This window comes from Pseudonaja textilis, chromosome 1, assembly GCF_049901715.1.
Source record: "Pseudonaja textilis isolate UNSWEBS1 chromosome 1, rPseTex1.2, whole genome shotgun sequence".
NCBI classification, from domain to species: Eukaryota; Metazoa; Chordata; class Lepidosauria; order Squamata; family Elapidae; genus Pseudonaja; species Pseudonaja textilis.
The window spans coordinates 285,705,120-285,726,341 of NC_141990.1; the positions used below are offsets into that span (position 1 = coordinate 285,705,120).

General features: G+C 35.2%; 1 protein-coding gene across 1 annotated transcript in view; it reads left to right on the top strand.

Annotated features, from left to right (window-relative positions):
* IFT43 (intraflagellar transport 43) overlaps positions 1–19,717 on the top strand; it is a 66,503-nt gene extending 46,786 nt beyond the window's left edge. Inside the window, exons 6-9 of the mRNA XM_026712169.2 lie at positions 16,655–16,727; positions 16,982–17,057; positions 17,657–17,719; positions 19,245–19,717. Of these exons, the coding sequence (XP_026567954.1) occupies positions 16,655–16,727; positions 16,982–17,057; positions 17,657–17,719; positions 19,245–19,361 (329 nt within the window). The 3' untranslated portion in view covers positions 19,362–19,717. The remainder of the gene's footprint in view (positions 1–16,654; positions 16,728–16,981; positions 17,058–17,656; positions 17,720–19,244) is intronic.
* The last annotated feature ends 1,505 nt before the right edge of the window (positions 19,718–21,222 follow it).

Consider the following 21,222-nt stretch of genomic DNA (forward strand, 5'->3'; position numbering starts at 1 on the left):
AACATTTTAGAGCTTTATAATTATTACTTCTTTATTTATATTTAAATTTATATTTCCTGATGACTTCAAAGTAGCTTTTTCTATATGACTTACAGTTTTTCCTATTAATTCACATTCTGAGTTTTGAACATATTCTATCCAATAAAGATTTTTTACTGTGCTTCCTACCAGCTCTGTTACTTGCTTCTTACCATTAGAAGTTTTTCTCAGGTACACTGCATTGAAGAGGAATTTTCCTCAGGTAGGCTACATTTCTTTGCAGCTGCTCCCCCCCCCCACTGTAAAAGAATGATGCATAGTACAAATACTAAAACTTATGTTTTTATTAATATTTATCAAAAAACAGATCCAAATGTTGATATTATCTTGTCAGTGGTGTAACATTATGAACAAAATATTTTAACCACATAATAAAATTAATGTTTAAATGAGTATAGTTTTGGTTTTTAATTAAATGTTCTTGACTTTGGTCGCTGCTGCTTTTTAAAAATTATTTTGTTCTTCTAAAGGAGAAGTCCCCAGGATAAAACAAGTTCTTAGTTGTTTTTATAACCTAGCTAATAGTTTTCCTTCAATCCATTTATTCCCTTTACTAAGCATTATTCTGTGTTTTATATTTGAGTAGTTGTAGGAAATTTCCATCTGCAAAATGTATATTATAGTAAAAAAAGAATACTGTTCTCTGGTGTTCTTAATGTAGGAATTGTAAGGCATAGTTCTCCTGCATTACTTACAGCTAGTGTACAATTAAATCTAAAATCTGTTCTGTAGGAAGCAATAATGTGTGGCATCTACAGATGTCATTTTTGTATCATGCCCTGAGGCAACATTGATAGAATTAATAGGAAGACAACTGAATCGCCTTGCTTTTTTAAAACTTTTCCAGTCTGTTAACATTTCAGGGTAGAATCACCACTATTGGCACATGGCCAATCATTAATTCTTATATGTTTGCTATATTAAGTCAAGGAATTTTTTTTTGGCTGAAACCATTTTATCTAGCTGGTTTCTCAAATATGAGGCTTTATATTTTACAGCTATTAAATTGTTTAATACAGCACAATTTACATACTCTGTTTTGCTTTTTCATCATTTTGTAAGTAATTTTATAATTGCGTTATTAATTAAATGTAGCATTTGCTATTCAGTTCAAACAGTAAATGACCAATTTTACATTTATTACTTGTATTTGGAAGCTCAAAAACTGAACATATAAAATAACTGTTTTCATTTCTCTGTCCATGTATTATTTTGATGTATTTTATCTTCCTAGTTATATAAATGCATTTCCATGATTTATGCCTCTGCAAATATTAATTAATACTTAGTTTGAGAATGTATATATTATTCTCTGTACTTTAAATATATGGTAACATAGTTTATTCAATAGAAACTTTGGAACAATATATATTTTGTCCTCTTATTTTTTTATAAAGATTTTTCTATACCAAGTTTCCCTTTAAAATTTTTACTCTATTGAAAAGCAAGAATCCCTTTTATTTGTGTCAGTTTTCTAACTTCCCTGAATTTAAATGCTTCTAGTGCTCTTTCAGTTTTTATCATTTCTATTGTCTATTGAGTAAATATAGAGATTGCCATCGGGCCTAGATATCCAGTGATGTTGGTGAAGAACCTGCTAAGTGTTTGTACTGTTAGGATAATGAATGCTGCGGTCCTGCAAATTATATATATTTTAAGTTTTAATAGTTTTTGGTTTTTTATGTTTTAATGACTTGCAGGGTTTTAAAAAATTTCTTGCATATCTAAGGTGGCACTATAACTCACATTCTCCTGTTTTCTAGGACAGCATCTTAACCTACACCAAGAAAAATGTATCTAACAAAAATACTAACAAAACTCTTTACACAAAACCCTAATTACCTAATGAAAAAAAGCAAACTAACCTCAATTCCCTAAAATCTAGCTAAGAATTGGAGGAAGAAGAAGAAAGGAAAGGTAGAAAAGAAAAGAAAGGGGGGAAACCCCATTTTTTTTCAATTGATAGGTTCATCAAACTTCCAAACCAATGAATTATTTCTAGATAGACTGTTGTGTTCCTTTTGTGCGTCAATGTCTGAGTAGTCAGACATTACTTGAGGTAATGAATAGCCATTTCTAGATTGTAAAATGTTCTTATACCAGTATCCAAAGATAAGAAAAGATTTTATTTATTAATGCCACACCTGGAGATCAACTTGGTGAAACTCTTCATGCTTCTGTTTCATTCTGAAAGGTAGATCTGGAAGGAATATCAATTGCTTTTCTCCATATTCCAAATGTGCTGCAATTCTATATTTTATCTTAATTTGATCTCCAAAAAATTTCAGTAACAGGATCAGGGGACTGTGAGGAACTAGAAGACACACAAAATCAGTCAGTTCAACAGTCTGTCCAGAACTGAAACAGGTTTTTTTACAGCTTGTACTAATGTTTCTTTGTGCTCTGAAGAAATGATACCAAGCTCTTTAATTTTTTTTATTGCATCTTGTGCAATTAAAACTGCAATTAATTTCTTGCTTTTCTTAGTTTCTTTTTCTTATCAAGTTTCTCGCTATATCATGAAAGACAAGGAATAATAGTAATAATTTATTAAATTTGTGTGTCGCTGACTACCAGCTCAAAGTTCTTAGAATCTCAAAACTGCTAATGTCCCAAACTATAAAAAATGGAATTTCTGGATTGGAGTTTCAGCCACAATTTCCAATTGAGTTGGTAAATCAATTGAATAAATAATTACTCATCACTCTCACTAGTTGGAAATTGTGGCTGAAACTCCAATTCAGTCTCATGCTCCAAGTCTATAACAATTTCTCTAGTCTAGAAGCTGAAGCCGTGTAGAGGGCTATCCAAGGGAGATCTGCACCATAGCAGATGATCAGGGGGGTGGGGGAAGCCATTTCCTTGTTTATATGCTGTGATCAATTTCCAAAAATATTGGAAATGGCAGAAATAGTATGGATTAATTTCTTGCCTACTATCTTTCTTCACAAGTTTTATTTTGGGGGGGGGGAGAAAGAGATAAATTGCACTTTAGCACATCACATCTTATTGGAAGTCTATTTCTGCTTCTCTTGATACCCTGATGCTACAGTTTCTTCTCTGTAATATTTCATGTTATCTTCTTTGGATTTGAGTCTTCTTTTCTTCTTTAAATGAAATTTCAATTTTCAGACACACATTTCTAGTTGCAATTCTCACATATGTCTCTAATTTCCTTTTATCAGGGAGGTGGGTGACAAGTGGAAAAAGTATAGAGATCCATTTCGGATTAGTTTGTACCTTGCAAAAGCTTATACTCATTGACAATGAGACTTAAACTGAATGCTTCCTTCAAACTAAGCTTAAAAATTGAAAATTTAATGATTGAAGAATGCATTCGGGAGATAGTTTGCCATTGCTTTCTTCTGTATTTTTTTTTTTTACTTTTTAGTTCAGTCTACAGTTTTGGGATTTCCTGGCAATCTCTGGTTTCAATCCAGTTTAGCTTCCAATGCTATATAACATTGCTCAGATAAGGCCATTCAGAGGGCAGTTAATTATAATAGGTATATATTAGAAAATCTGATTACTTGAAATGTTATAGTGTCTATGAAGATACATATAGCATAATAGTGATATATTATAATTCTGGATTGGCCATGAAGGAAATGTTATGTCTCAGATTTGCCAAAGTCTAGGAAGACAAGGATCACATATGCTGTAATTATTGCCAGAGACGCGGTTTCCAATAATTAAAAAACGAATGGGATAATAGCTTGTTGCTGCATTCTGGTACTCTATGCCTACAGAAAATAAGTAAATGCTTAATAGAAGAACGATACAGTGTGGAAGAATTTGCAGTATGGAAAAAATTTGCAGAAGTTCTATATGGGCAATAACATGCTACAGAACATCAGCCTCAAGCATAATCTGTATTTATGCTATATCAGTGAAACTTCATAGACACAGAAGCACTGTTAGAATAAGATGATGGATAACTTTGTCTTCAAATGAATGTCTGCTTTGTGAATGACCAAACCCACCAGGAGAACTATTTTGTATCTAGAATGTGTTTTCGAAACTTTAACTATATACTATTAAGGACCTCTGAGCAAAATGAGTGATGCTATCTTCAGCCTCTATTATTCTTTTTTTTTTTTAAACAAGTTTTATTGATTTTTCAAGACAAACAAAACATATATAACCTCCTTTCCAAGAACTACCCATAAACTTCAACAAGACAAACAAAGCATTATTCTTTAAAACATGGTTCCACATTATCACACTTGAAGCAAAACATTGGAGAAAAAAAAAACCCTCCTTAGTTATCATTTATACATATCTTTTCCCAATTTCTCTCCCTTTAATTTCATTTCTCCAAGATTTTATTAATTTGGAATCAAACATAATCCACACACTAAACATAAAATATAAAACTTCTTTGAAAAGTGACTTGGCCCCAGGTTACATCTTTTTTGACAGACCTAAATCAAATTCATGCCCATCTTATATACCCTTCATATCTTATTAACCATTTTGTATTTTCTATATAACTTCTCCCATCTTTTCACTCTCTTAATTATATTTTATTTATTTCATCTTATTTCAAAGTCGTTATACTTATGTCTTTTGTCCGTTCTTTAGTAAACATCTATGTATCTCTTCCCTTTAACCAAAAAATTTCCCCTGTAATCGCTTTTGAAGTATGACGCCTTCTCCTAAAATAAAACTTAAAATAATACATAATTTCCATTCTGATTCTGCTTAGTACCTTCTACATATTAAATCTTAAAATGAAAGAATAACAAACTTATAGTATAATTAAATATATAATTTCTATTCTAATTCTAGTTCTAATAAGTACATTGTTTTAGAATAGAAAAATAAAATACTAAAGTTATAATAATATTAAAACACTAACAAATTAAACTTTAACTAAGCATTAATTATTTAACAGATCTCCTAATATTTAATCAAATATCAACATCCATCATTATTAAACATTAATATTTCATTAAATATTCCAATAAACTGTTCCAAATACAAATACTACAATACTATCTTATGCACTCTTGCAGAATCTTCTTTAATTATAAGCTATCTATCATCCTTCATCTCTAAAGAAAAAACTTTTTTTAAAAAAATCTTGTCCTAACCCATGGCTTTTTTTTTTTTTCCCTCCCTTTCTTCTCCAATCTGGTCTTTTTGCCCCCTCCTCTCCTCTCCCCTTTTTAAGTTTCCCTCTCTGTTGTAATTCTATTTTCAGTTGCTTTCTAACATTGTACCTTCTTTTCATCCTATTTTTCTTTTTCTTGGTTGTTTTATTAAATCTTAAATTCTCCTTTTCCCTTCCTTCCTTCCCATTTTCTTTCTTAATCAAACTTTTTAGTCCATTAAAGATGGCTTCTTCCTTTTCTTCTTCTTCTTCTTCTTCTCCTTCTCCTTCCTCCAGTGTTTGCTGGTACGTAGAAACCGCCATTTCTAAAAAGTGGAAGGCAGCTCCCAAAGAATCCTTGCCACTTTGTTGTCTTTCTTTTAATTTTTCATATTCCATTTTCAGTTCATCAACCAGTGGTACCATTATAAGTTCTTTTTTTAAAAAAAACAACAACAACAACCCAGATGCTTTCAATCTTGAAGTAATTTCCAAATGTCAGAGTTATCAAACAATCCAAACAAGCAAAACTTTTTTCCTCTTCTTCTCTTTACAGTTTTTTCTCCAGAGGCAAAATCCCAGATATATTTTAAAAGCCGTATTTCCATTAATTAATGGTCTTGAAATCTTCAAGGCGTCTCCTCCAGCAAAGTTTAGAAAAAAAAGTTTTGTTTTTTTTTAGTCCTCCCCTTCCCACTTATAACAAAGAGCTTATTTTTACCTTTAGAGAGCAGGTTTTTCTGTGCTCCTTTGCTTTCTCCGTAGGGAGGGGTAGTGAGCTTTCCTTCAGCACTTTCGCCGATGTTACAAATTCTTTTGGAAACAAATGTATCAATCCAAAGTCAGGTTTCCAGGGTGTTTTAAAAGTAACATCATGTCCTGGTTTAGCCAAGAAAACTTCTCCTTCTAAGTCTTCCTCCTGCACAAACTTGTCCGGTTGAAGAATCCTTCATGGCTGCCGAGACAGCCGCTCATCCGTCTCGGGAAAAAGGAGTCTAGCCGGCTGGGGAGGGGGGGTGCGATGTCCCCAGACCCCTGCTCGGATCTCCTCTGTCTTCCGCTGCCCCTTCAGGGTAGCGACAACCCCCAAATCCAGTTGGATCGGGGGTACCTTGACGGCGAGCACAGCAGGGACCCGCAGAGAAGCGGATTCCTGCCATCGACGAAGCCTTACAACCCGGAAGTCTCCAGCCTCTATTATTCTTAACTGTATTTATGATCAAGAAAATAAGGCAATGCTATGTTCTTTAGCATATTACGACACAATTTGATTGAAAATAATCCGAACCTCATGCTTTGCTCTTTTTTCCTGAAAGCTCAAGTGTCTCTAAAACACTTCTTCCAATTAATTTTTAAAGCATGTATACTTTTGCTACCTGTCATCCAACCATCATACAAAAGATCTCTAAATTTCTTATGCTAATACTCCTTAAAGGAAGAAAATTCCAGAAATGATAGCTATATAATCTTTATAAATTAAAACCAAGGATGCATTCATAAACATGTTAGAATTAAAATGTATGAAAAACGTCTTGGAGTATTGTTTTATGAGCACTATTGTTGGAATGGGCTGTGCTCTGGGAGCTTTCCTGTCTTTTTGGTAGCTATACTTCCAAGGAGAACAAATAAAGAATAAATGAGCTGCACTAGTTCAGAAGAGAAGACAGGAATGGCTGTAAGTGCAACCCCACTGTCAAACTACCAGTGAATCCAGAAGAAGCAACTTTTTAAATACTTTTTGGGATAAGATTAATCAACAAAGCAGAAATATTCTTCCAGAATGAGGAAATTGTAGGTATCCAGTAGCCGACTTGGCTTGTAAGTGATGATTTCTGGAAGTGCTAAGGAGCATCCAGAAGGCTTCTATATCAAGATACTTTAAGGAAAAACATTTAAAAATAAATTAACACTTTTGAAATGGGATAGCAGGATTTGAAGAGTAGCATGCTTAAATCTGTTTACATAAAAAAATAGTTCAGACTGACCCGCACTGTGCACATTGGTAATTTCATCAATCCAAACAATCTCAAATTACTTGTAGCTGGAATAGCTAAATGAAAATGTTTTGTACAGAGCAGATGTATTTGAGAGGTTGGGAAAAGGCAAGGGAGTCAATATGTTTCAGTACAGGTCCAGTTTTCGGAAGACTTCTTAGACTTCTTGATTTTCTAAAGCTTTGGCTTTGTTTCTACTGAAAAGTTTTGAAACCCACTTCCCAAATACTCCACAAATGGTTATTAGGCTGATCTCAGAAAAAATATCTGTAACTCTCAGTTTTTCTAGTATGGTAGCCACTACATAGTTGCTATAGGACATATGTTTCATCAGTTTCCTTAATATCCTTACGGAACTGAATAAGCAACCTTATTTCTGTCTGCCTTCATTCCTGGTTCCTTGCAGTTCATGAAGGCTATATATAGCCTGTTGCTTTCTGCTTTATTTTTCTTATATCTATTTAGAAGAAAAATAATTATCAGATTGAAATTTGCTAATTAAAAACATTTTCTAGTATTTGGTTACTGTAATCTTTGATGTCTCTCTGACAGGACCATGAAATGCATGGGGTGTCTATAGGGACAGAATTTGCTGAACATGGTGCTTTGTAAATGCAGGAACACAATGTCGCAGCAGCTCATGAATATGAAACGCCCATGATGCTACCTCAGTGGACTTGAGAACACAGATGAATCCTGTCATGTGCTAAATGAGACCAATTTCTTTCATTTAACTTCATCTTCAATCAGACCCTCTTCCATTTGCCTGTTTAAAATTCCCCAAACGTGATGCAGAAGGTAACAGTGCTTAGTAAAAAAAAAAAAAAGTTTTGCAGTTGTAAGGAAATTAGAATTGTATGTGGTTAAAGTTCCATGCCTTAAAAATCAACTTCTTTTATATAAATTAGATAAAGAAAGTTTTTGTTTTAAAGATTCTCATTGCACAAAATGGGCTAGTTAACTTTTCAAATAGCTTTATTTTATGTGATTTATTTGATTTTCTAGTTTTGTACATCAACATTATAAACATAACATTGTACATAAATATCATTTACATTCTTGCATTCTGTATCTTGCATTCTGTAGTTATGCTAAAAACTAGATTATTGCTCGGAGACTTCTAATTCTAATTTGGCTACTAAAAACAGCAAGTCAATAAAGTAGGATCAGAGTCTATCTCAAATTATTTGAGGCAGGCTTTGATTATTGGAAAAATTTGGGAAAGTACTGCAAGATACTGAATAGTTTTTTAGCTTTGAATGTTGCTCTACAATCTCTTGTAAAATTGAATGATTCTGTAATTTGAAGTTATAGAAAAAAGGCAGAAAAATAATGTTATATAAATATAAACATAATTTAGTTTCTGTCTTCTCATAGATCAACATCATTGTGAATGTTATGTGGGAGTACAGCTGCTTAGGAATTGATTTTAACAATGAGCAAAATGAGCAAATCTATGTATAAATAAATAAATACAGTTCATAAACGTACAGCATGAAAATTTGATTATTAATCTGATAGGGTGGTTGGATGTGTCCTGTCATCCTAAAATATGGCTGGGATATCTGTAGCTTTGTAGATATTACAGTATTAATCCATTGGCTTTCTTTGTTAAGACTGATGGAGCTTAGTTTTAGTTTTTGGAGAGCCATGCTGTTATCCTTCCATTCCTAACATAAGATTGTATGGCATGAAACAAGTTTCAGGCAAAGAGAGTTCCCAGTAAAGTAATATAAATCATAATGATATTTTGCCAAGGAACTCTAGTCCCTCTTTTGCAGTCTTATTCTGTAAACAATATGTGTCACCCAGTTCATTTAGAAGGGTTTGAACCCATAGTTGGAAAATCTAGACACTCTGTTGCTTCAGAGGAGCTCAACTAAGTACCTTTTTCCATATTTATTTTAGTTATTGTTTAATATATTTTAGTCAGCCTAACAATAGGAATTCTCTAGACAGTTCCGGGATGCTTAATCTGAGATGCTTATATGTGAGATACAGTTATTAGATGTTTCTGTTCCTCTTTCTAGAGTCACTTGTCTAAACCTATTTATTTATTTGAATGCAAAGGTTTCAGAAGTAAATGCTATTGATACTATTGAGAACTAAATAAAAATATGAAGGTTAACATTTTGCCTTAGATCAGCATTTCTGATCATGTGCATCTTGTACTGATTATATTCTCTGCATGCAGCAGTCTGAACCGTGTAGTTAATCTGTAATGAGTTAATTTGTGGAAGGACTTCCAAAGAGTTGGTAAAAGCCATGCAAGTCAAATCTTTTCTTTTACTCAGTGCAGAAATTCTACTTGAACACATCAAGCAAAATGAAACACATGTTCTCTTGGTAATTGATTTTACTTTTGAACTGAAGTTATCATTAGAAAGTGTTTATTCTACCACTCATTTTTTAAGGTTAAGGTTTTTAAGAAGAGCCTGGACAGTCACTTGTCTGAGATCGTATAGGTTCTCCTGCTTGAGCAAGGGGCCGGACTAGAAGACCTCCAAGGTCCCTTCCAGCTCTATTCTATTCTATTCACCTGGAATCTGCCTGCCTTATTGGAAGATAGGTTAAAATGGATCTTGCCTAATGAAGAGTAAAGTTAAACTGTTGTTTTCCATGTAAACTTTGCATTTGTTTATTCTAAATTTAATTTTATTATTTTTAGCCCATTTCTTTCTTAGTAACATTTAAAAATTTGTTTCTGACTAAATTAGCTGTCTTATCAAAAGCTGTCTTTTGTATCAGCTGCAATTTGGAAAAGTATTCCTTCTACCGTGTCATTTGTTTAAAAAATAGAAAGTACAGTGCCCAGGACTTAATCCTATGGTCTAACACTCTTTCCAATTAGATGATGAACATGTTTAAGCATTACTTGAATATATGATTTGAGCCAGTTATGCATTCTCAACTGATATCAGGGTAAAGTCTCCTAAGAAAAATAAACACATTAGGTTTATTAATTAATTTTAGGACTAATCATAGTGTATATTTCAATATTTTTTAACTAAAGAATATGGTTAACTTCAAAAAATTGTAAAAGTCACCAAATAATAATACTGAGCTGTTAAACAATATTTTGTAGGTAAACATGATTTTTTTTAATTTTGATTTTTTTTAATTTCATGTTTTGTGAGTTTTGGTTTGTTGTAGAGGACTCATTCCACTAGTTTAGAATAACCATCCTGCTTTTAGAATAACCAGTACATGATAAATTCAGTTCAGCCTTGACTGGCTGGCAGTCTCTGTCCTGTGGTGAAGCAGTTGAATAGCCATCATTGTATTCAGTGCTCACAATAGGCCTTGCAGCATTAAATGAGTTGAATGAATTGACCTCAATTCATTACTTAAATTAGAAGTTGCCCTTTGATCTGTGAATTTTGTCTGTTTTTTTTAATAGCTGCTGAGTTGTTTAGTTTTGATTACTGGCTCTTAGCATGTGCAGGCATTGCTGCTCTGATCCAGCCCAAAGTGTCTTAAAGGTATTTAAAAACCAAGTTTCTCTATGAAAGAATTGGGTCTTAAACACAATGTATGTGACTTATTCAAGACCTGGATACAGGTGGTCCTCAGCTGACAACTGTAATTGAACCTGCCAGGGGTGGGATTCTACTGTTCTCACCTATTCGCTAGAACCTGTTCTTAATTTTTTAATCAGTTCGGAGAACTGGTTGTTGGAAGAAAACTCATTTTGTTTTTTTCCACTTTACAGGGCTAATCCTGTAAGGAAGGCAGGAAGGAAACATTCTGGTGTTGTTTCTAGTATAATCTTTATTGCCCTGCTTACAGAAACTGCCTCTCCATTAACCCTTATTATTATTATTCTTGGGAGTATGCTTAGACTTCCTGTCTCCAGAGGTTTTTTTTTCTTTGCTGGTACACTCTTAAAGGGGAAGGGTTATTTTAAGTTTTTTACACTGCTGTTGGGAGGAAATACTCCCCTGTTGGAGTTAGCACTTTGAAGAAATAATTGAATAATGAAGCAGAACTTTTAATGACAAGGAACCAAAATGCGTGACATTCAGCAAGACTTCTTGGCTAGCTAGAAAGATTAACATTCAGACCTGAGATTACATATTCTTTCTGAGTTTTGGTTTAAAACTGGTTTTTGGTGAAGTTTAATTCTATGCTTGGTGACATTTAATCCTGTGTTTATTGATGGAATAATTTTCTCTATTCAGCTTTGTTTGGAAGGAAAAAGCTTAATCTCTGTTCCTGAAAAGAAACTGGGTTGAGAAATCTGGCCAGTTCCTGTGTCTATTTGTTCTGGTAATTGGTTTAACAAGCAACAGCTACTGTTGTGATTTAATTATTTGTATTGCGTTTGAATTTTTTCCTGCCTCATGGTTTCTTTTTCTATCGGGGGTCTTCCTTCATTGCTTTAGTGGTTCCTGGCACTGTCCTTTTGGGGTGTACTTCCAAGAGGCAGGATGCAAGCTTGGCATTGATTTTTTTTACTTCCTTTCTGGGGGGCATGTGATCTTTCCTTAAATCTGGATGATATTTTGTGAGGTGAGTGATTTGCACCATCTTTAAGTGGTGCAAATGAATCTAAGGATTGCTTTTCCTGGGTGTGCTCTTTCTGGAGAGCTTAAATGACCTCTCTGCTTAAGGGTTTCACTTTATGAACAGGAGTTGGCTGCTGATAGTTATCACTGCATTTTAACTATTTTAATTCCTCAAGGTGCTCTGGCAGCCTGCCTGATTTGTTACTCCGGCTTGTAGGTATTTTTAATCTAATGTTTGGTATTTAGGCCAGCTTTTTGCAAGTAAAGAAGCTTTTTGTATTTTTGTACAGGTAATCCTTGACTTACAACAGTTATTCAGTGACCATTCAAAGTTACAATGGCACTTAAAAAAGTGACTTATGACTGTTTTTCACATTTATGACCTTTGCAGCATCTCCACAGTCACGAGAGGCCAGGCGAGGAGAAGCGTCCCTCGACATGAGTGATGTCAATTTGGCCATGCCCACCCAGTCACATGACCATTTAGCCACACCCACCCAGTCACATGGTCACCAAGCCAAGCCCACCAAGCTCGCAGAACTGGTTGTTAAAAAATTTGAATCCCATCTCTGGAACCTGCCCATTATGGTTGTAAATCATGGTGGTCATAAAGCAGGTCACCCAACTGATTTTATCTTTTTTGCTGTGGTTGATAAGAAACACCACAGTTGCCATGGTCATTAAGAGAATCCATTTTTTGCTCTGTGGTGATTTGCCTAAAACAAGAAGTAAACATTAGTTTTCAGCAAAAACATCATAAATCACGGGCACATCATGGATCCTGCAAATGGTTGTAAATGCGGGCTGGTTGGTGATTGCCTGACATGTGATCACATGATCAGGAGAGAGCAATCATCAGAACTGGATGCTAAGCACCTGTTCAGGGGTCCCTTGTAAGATTGAACTGTCACTAAGTGACTGATTTGTAAGTCGAGGACTACCTGTATTGGATAGGTGAATCCTAATGATTTAGCTGTTGTCCATTTCTGCTAATTGATATTTTTATTCAGCTACAACAGAGAACTTTCATCTAATTAATGGGCACATAGCGGTTTGAGAGGTATTGGAGAGTATATGTCATGGTGGACATAGTCATATAAAATTAAAAATTAAACATAAATAATACACTCAAACCCAGCTATAAAGTAATGCACACATCTAATTTAAAAACTGTACTCATGCACTCATATGTCCAAACATACATATACTGATAGAATCATACTATATTAAATAAATCATTTTCTTTTAATAATTTATTTACTATTCTCCAACACACACATACACATACACATTAAGTTGTAAAAACTAGAATGTACTGTATCAACCCAAAAGAAGATGACCCTGAAGTTAAGAGTCTTTCCTCAAAAAGAAAATATAGACAGGTAATATATTTTTTTTATCATAACTAGTTTACCCATCTTGTCCTCCCAGGTAAAACTATCCTGGAGATTTTCTTCCTCATAAAAATGTATATAGTACATGTGCTGTGCACGTGCTTATATGTATTTATGCCTATTAGAGGACACAATCCCCAAAGGCAGAGCTGTAACAAAAATGAATAAATATAAATTGTATTAATAACTATTGATTAAAATTCGTTGTCCATAAAATAAGGTTCTCCAATTATATCCAATAAAATCACTAGGAAAAAAAAGTGCTATGGCAAAATATGGTACTTTATTCTCCATTTATAATTCATTCCAAGCCCAGTAGAGGGAGCTAAATCAGCACAGAGGAGTGGATATTCAGATGTTCTCAGGTCTGAAAATAGTTTTTGTTTTTTTTAAAGGCTGGAAAGGGGCAAGCCAGAGAAAGAAAGCAAAGGAACAATATTGATGATCAAGGCTGAAAAAACAGCAACTGAGAATAAGCTAAAATGGGTTTAGTTTCAGGAGGAAATGCAAAAAGGAGACAGTTGAGGAAGAGGAAGCTATGCTGAGTTTTGGGAACAAAAAGAAGACAGGAAGAGACAGATTGATGTTGCAAAATAGAGAAGAGAAGAGCAGTAATTCAGATCAATCCTCAGGGAAGACCTATTAAAAGACAGACCAGAAAAGTAAAACAGCAGTTGTCTCCTACATCAAAACTCAAGCCACTCAAATGTGTTATTAATAACTTACAATTTATATTGAACAACAGCACTGTACTTTCTCAGGACTGGGCCTGGGTGGTAGCCCCAAACTTGCATACATTCAATCATCTTACATGAAGTGGATTCTCCCAGACAGTGTGAAGAAACATGAAAATAATGGTAACATGGGAATTAGAGCTTGCAGCAAAACAGATGTCTATTACTAGCACCATCTTTTTGTACCGTTTGTACCAACAGTACCATTGCAAGTCCCAACAATTTTGCACACAAGATATGTCTTCACATGCTGTTTCTCTAATTGATCTATCCCATTTTCTGCTAGAAATGCCCCTCCGGGGTCTATGTAGGACAGGCAGGCCACAGTTTGCACAAAATAATTAATGGACACAAGTTTGATATCAGAACTCATAAAAAGGACAAAGTAAAAGTGGAATATTTTAATCCTTCAGGACACTCCATTGCAAATTTCAAAATTCTGGAACAAATAAACATCTTCAGCACAATTGAATAAGAGAGTGGTGGATTCTCATAGTGTGCCTCAAAAGGGTCCATACTATCTGAGAAGGTGTTAACAAACACACTGGGATTTTAACACATTAAACTTAGTATTTGATATGATACTTGCAATCTGCCACACATGTATATTAATCTATATTGCATTACTATCCTGTCTTCCCTCACTTTTCTTCCCATCTCAGTTTAAATCCTACTTCATGTTAGCCATTCTGTGCTATCTGGTAGAGTGAGCTATAGTTCATGAAAGCTTGTGCCTTTTAATGAAATGTATTACTCAGAAAATGTAGCTCTTTCGATACTGTGCTGTCATATCAATTTTTTTCCTGTTGCTGAATGTTATTAGGAAGTTACAAAGGAACAGAAATGCAGGATAGAAATGACAGAGAAAGAAAGTGATGTAACATGAAGTATTGTAGAGTGCAGTTAAAAATACAGTGGAAGGTGGGAGTAGGAGGCAAGGGAAGGCTGTGGAAAGGCAGGGAGTCATTGTAGAATGTACTCAACCTGTTGGTCTACATGCAGCTGGAGGCTGTAATAGTTGCATTTGTGGGCAAAATGCAGTCTTCTAAAACTTCAGTTCTGTTACTGCACATACTTTATCATCATGGCAGAGATTTGCTAAAGAAGGAATTTCAACAGCCCCATTTCTTTTATATTAATTTAGCTATGAGCTAAAATCCACTTTGCTTTAGGCAGCAAGTCCTTGGATAGTTGAGGAGCTGGAAGGCATAACTCTTCTGAGACTGCCCAAGCTGTCACTGTCTCTTGCTTTGGTTTGGCTTTATTTTCAGTCTCTCTTTCATTCAGCACCTTTAGCAGGCATCCAATTAGAGAGAATTCCCACTGTGTGGGTTGCTCCAAACACTACCCTTGTCAAAAGTCCATGCTAACCCTTGCCCTACTGCAGATGGACCAGTCCTGCTTCCATCAAGGTCAGAGGAATCTGCAGAGGAGGAGGAGGAGAAGAAATGTGAAGGAGGAGGTGTGGCTGGTGCATTTGGAACTGTGGGGGAGGGGCCGTTTGAAAAAGACCTGGACATGGGTACTAGACTTCATAGGACGGGCACTTTTCCTGCTCTTGAATGTTAATTTCAGACAAGGCAGCACTTAAACAACAAAATGGCTTGGCGCAAAAGCAGTTACAGAAAAAAATTGAGATAGGCTTTGCAATCCTAAGATACCATCCTTAGTTAAGATAGTGTGTAAATGATTTATTCGTTATTTATTAATCACACTGGTAGGCCACCCACAAAGCAATCTGCAGGAATGTACATGTTGAAAATATTTTTAAAATTAACAATCAAAACTTCAGCTGAGCCTGCCCGTTCCCTAGCCATCTAACTAACATCTAATTGGAACACCAAATTATTTAAGAGCTTATTGAAAATAGGCACATTGTGATTGAGGAAGATTTCATTGCACTAGAAGGTAATGGAGCCTATGTTACTATGAATACATTATTATTATTATTATTATTATTATTATTATTATTATTATTATTAGTAGTAGTAGTAGTAGTAGTAGTAGTAGTAGTATCATCATCATCATCATTATTAGTTTTATTGTCAGTACAACATGTGTACATGTCTTTATACAAGATAAATAAAGATGATTGTTCCATTCAAACATCCAACTATTTTTCTTTTGCTTTTATCTGTTAGAATATTTATTTATTTAAATTTTTTTATCATACCTTTATTATTTTTAAAAATACTCAAGGCAACAAACATATATTATACTCCTTCCTCCTATTTCCCCCACAATATCAATCCTGTGAGGTGGAACTGAAAGAGAATCACTGGCTCAAGGTTACTCAGTTGACTTTCATGCGTAAGGCAGGAGTAGAACTTCTGGTTTCTAGCCTGATGCTAGAATATACTTAATTTTCTTAGATAGCTTAAACTATTTGTCTGCTTAAACAGTTAAAAAATAAAAAGGGGGAGGAGGATATTAATTGTTACATAGATTAGGACTATTGTTAGGACAGGGGTAGAGATTGTGTGTCCCTAAAGATGTTGATAACTTATGTCCTAATGTCAGCAGCTATCATGGCTATGATGAAAGATATTTGGAATTGTAATACAGCAATACAGTATCTGCAGATTTCATATACCAGTTTTAAGTTATTTTTTTGTGCATAACAAGATTTCTACAAATATGTGTGCTGTACTTGCCTTAAGGTAAATGATTTGTCCATCTGATCCAGAATAGTATGCTCCAGTTGATAGAATCTCTTCCAAGCAGAGACTTTCACCATCACCTGATGTTTTTCACTTGAGACGTCAAGTATTGAACAAGGGGCCTTCTGTCTGCAAACCTATGTTCTATCAATGAACCATGGTCCATCTCCCAAAATAAACTTTGCAAATCTGTAGTAATTCTTTCTTACTCATCTTTTATCTTCTTGCAGATATCCCAGTTATCCCTGACTTGGAGGAAGTACAAGAGGAGGACTTCGCCATGCAAGTGGCAGCCCCCCCTAGGTAGAGTAACCCCAGAATTAGTTCTACCAGTTATTTGCCCTGCTGAGATAAACTTCTGCCCGACATGACTGATAGTTGCGCCACGTGTTATAACAATGGCAAATGAGCTCTTCTGAAGGGAGGAAGTAGCTGCTGTTGCTGCTGAGTAAAGTTAATAAGGAAAGACTTCTTTATTAGGATCAGCTCTGTATTTTATACTTTCTAGTGAAGGATGGAGAGTGCTAATTTCATTTCTGCTCTAACCCCAACCCCAGTGTTCAGGTGAATAGAGTGCTGACCTACCGTGACTTGGACAATGATCTCATGAAGTATGCTGCATTCCAAACCTTGGTAAGTGCTGTCAGTTGGAAACTGAGATTTATTTATATTTCTTCCAGAAAGAAGGGAGTAGCAAGACTTTTTGGTTGGTAGTAAAATAGACATTTATTACATTCTAATGTCCCTTTTTATTCTAATGTAATATATGTATATTTTAACTGTTGTTTTAATAGAGCCCTTGGTCTTGGAAGCCTAAATAAATATCTAGTCAGTTTATTTTCTTATTGTATATGTAACATTTTTGAAGTTCCTTTTAATCATCTTTGAACATTCTATAATCATATAATTAATTTGGCCGAATGTCTTTCAAGGCTTAATTTATTATTAGTTTATATTTGGGAGACAAGACTAGACACTGAGTTTTGGAAATTAGTGTACCCATCAGAGAGCCCCACCCAAGAAAAAAGGAATTCTCCAAATGTTTGTATGTTGTGATTGCTTTTGAAAGGATTTTCTGGAGGAGATGTTAGTGCGTTTGGTCTGCTTTGCTCCAATGCTGGGTGTATGTGATTTTCAGAGAAGGAATGGGACTGTCTTGCTATTGTGGATAAAATGCATATCTTGCTACTACTTGTTCTTCGAGCAAATATGATTTTAATTTGTTTTCATAGGATGGAGAGATTGATCTCAAATTGCTCAGTAAAGTCTTAGCACCAGAACAAGAAGTACGAGAGGTGAGTTTGGTTCTGAATATTTTTTGCTAGGCCCGTTCTTAAAATTAGCATCGATTTAAGAATGTTTGTTTCACCCCACTGTTTCAGTTCTTCTCAGTTTCCTTAGGAATTTGCCTTACTAGAATCACAGCATGGATTTGTCACTATGTCTGGACAACCTTTTAATGCTTCTATGGCTTTTGTTGTTGTTGTTGGGGGGGTGGGGGTTGGGACTATCATATCAAGCAAGCAGGAAGTACCCGCGTAAGACTGAAGTCCAAACAGAGATGAGATTAATCAACTATCCAAAGAATGACAGAATATTCTCACAACAAATTCCCAACTGTTCCAATTCTCCTTCCCCTAGCATTTTGATGAAGGGGATGCCACATTGTTGGACTTTTTTGTGCAAATGAAATGGAATGAAAGAAGTGATCCCTTTTCACTGCACCCAGTTCCATGAAGTAGGAATACAACTGTGCCTGAAAGAGCCCCAATTTATTCCCAATTTATTTGGTCTGATTCAACCCAGGTATTCCTCCATTCATATTGCATCACTCTAGTAGTAAATTGCTTCCTTGTTCTCAGCTCTCTGATGCCAGTTGAGCTCTGCTAGATAGAAGAGGATGCTTAGTAATGGTTTCAAATGATGTTCAACAGAGTAGCCAGGCATTCAATAGGACCCCTGATTGGCAAACATGTTCAGAAAACTATCCAATTGTTTTCTGAGTTGGATGCCAATCTAAGACACACCAGGGAGTGATTTTTGTGACATTGGAAAGCTTACTTTCAGATCACTATCAGTTGAACAGGAGATCAACTTTATCATGTGTAAGAGGGGGATGAAGTGATGCAAGATTAATGTCAGGCTTTCAAGGTAGACCAGACTAGGGAACCAAACTCATGCGGAACCAAAGTCATGCAGGCTAATATTACTTTTATTTTAAAAATATAATAAACAGAATCTTGCAAGTCTGAATGTTTTCCCTCTTTAAGGAAGGTCTTATCTGAAGTGTTTATTCAGATTACAGTTCTGGCTCTGACTCATATTTCTTATATTGACCAGTAGTGGCTTTTCCTCCTGTTCTTCCTTCCTTCTGCCTAATACAGGGCCTGAAATCCATCAAGATAAGAAATACAGAATATTGCATTGACACATCAGTAATTATCACGGTTAGCTCAGAAAAACAAATTATTATGCAATTGGGTGACAGTATTGCTCCATTATTATGGCCATCTAAACACCAAAGCAAATATTCAAAATTAGAACACTATTGGTTGGAGCTTCAGGTCAATGAGATTAATTCTCATAGACCATAGGCACCACTTATGCACCTTCTGGCCCTAGCCTGCTGCATCACACAGTATCCCAGAGGGTAGAATTGAGAGATATTAACTTTCCTCTCTACCATTAATACCATTAATAGCACTTAGGGATTGGGTCCTTGCTGTAATGCATTTCCTCCCATTTGAACTGTGTCATCTTATTTACAAATATGTTGCCGCTATTGGTACATGTTTTACATTTGTTATTGTTCTTTGACAGGATGATGCCATCTGGGACTGGAACCATCTCTACACAGAGGTTGCCTCTGAACTTCTAAGTGAATGGGACTCTGGGCAATCAGAAAAAGAAGAGAACCTTATGAACAAGAATGCTTGAATTTTGATGGATTGCACAGTTGTACAGACATTCCTTTTTAGTATGATTCTTATTCGAGAAATTATTTTTGTCTACACTATATAATAATAGCTATTTTAGAACCGTATCTAACAGTATTTAAAAGAAGTTTTGTATTGATATTCAAGTTAATTGGTTATACTTTTTATTAACTGGGCAATACTTTCAATTCTCTTCAGTAGGTAATGTTTTTCCAAGTACTTACATGCCTATTTTAAGATGTTTTTTTTCTTAGATACATGTATGCCTCATTGCATAATATTATGCTTTATCCTCAGAGCTATTATAGATAGACAAGTCCGGAATATTAAATTAATTTATTACCTTTCCTCACTTAAGTGGTGACTCTAACATATATTCAAATTTGTTTAAATGTACATGAATAATAAATGTGTAAAGAAGAGGCTACACAGACAAAAAGCAACCAAGTGCATCATACATCACATGAGCTTTTTGAATTTGGAAGTGAACTGGGTGTACCAGTTTCCTGTTCTAAAATATGCTGGAGGTTGACTGCTTTCCCAAGATCATAATTTGTGAATTTATCTATGCTGATCACCCAAGCTAATAGTACACTTAGCAGTGTAGTGGGCAGTGAAATGGAGCTATCAACAACAACAAAACCCATGTTTGTGCATAAGCAGCATATTGCAGATGTAAAAGGAAGGAAAATTAAAAACTTTTTTCATTGTGAATTGGACTAGTCTAACTCCCCTCCAAAACCGGAACAGAATATTAGGAACTACTGAGCCAAACAGTAGGGAAAGCAGCAGGGATGAACATATCTTTTCAAAGAGATTTGTTTGAATGTGCAAAACTATCCCCTTGTTTCAAGTTGCCAAAGTGGTTAAGGCTTTTTTCCAGGTTTTCTGGTTCCTTTAGAACAGGGCTGGGCAGTTAATTTTGCCAAGAGGCCACATGAGAAACTGTGACTGTCATGGAGGATAGAACCAATACCTGCATAGGCAACCATGCACACAAACATGTACATTTGAAAAAAAAAAAGTCACCCTCCAATGCAAAGCAACACCATTGGATTGCATACTTGACATACACTTATTTACATTTGATTTTTAACAGAATAACTGAGTTGGAAGGGACCTCGGAAGTCTTCTACTCTAATCTGCTCAAACAGGAAACCGTACACCAGAGGTCCTCAACCCCTGGGCCACAGCCTGTTCGGAACCCATGAGCGCACATTTGTGTGAGTGGTGGGTGCTGGCGCGCACAGCTCCATTTGCCCGAGCGTCAGGTACATGCAATTGCGCTCAGAGCTCCCATTTGTGAGAGTGGCAGGCACTTGCTCTTGAAGCTCCATTTGCACAGCAGCAGGCGCTCATACTCGCAGCTCCATTTGCAGAATTCCACTCAGAAATAATGCAGAATTCCTCTCAGAAATATTCATATATCTCCTTGCATGCATGAAATCTCTGCATAGAAGCATCACCCCCATCAGTGTACAGTCTGGGAATTGGGAACCGGTATGGGGAATTATCACTTAACTGTTGTTAAGGTGCTCTTCAAAAGCTTTGCCATTTTCTTTCAAGTATCTCTTGGCAAACAGTTCAATATTTATTTCTTCAGTCCAAAGCACTTCCAAAATGGGTGTCTTAAATTTTGCACTTGCAATATTAACTATTTTTTAAACTTTGAATTTATGTGTTTTAAAATTTGCGGAAAGTTGTATTTAATTTTGTACCCTATGCAGTTTGTATTTTTTTCTGTTCATGTAGGGATTCATTGAAACATAATTTGACCTATGAGCTTAAATTTAGCAGGCAATAGTACCTGAAAACACAGAAAGAAAATGTGCACAGTATTTCAATTTTTAATTGCAAGCTGT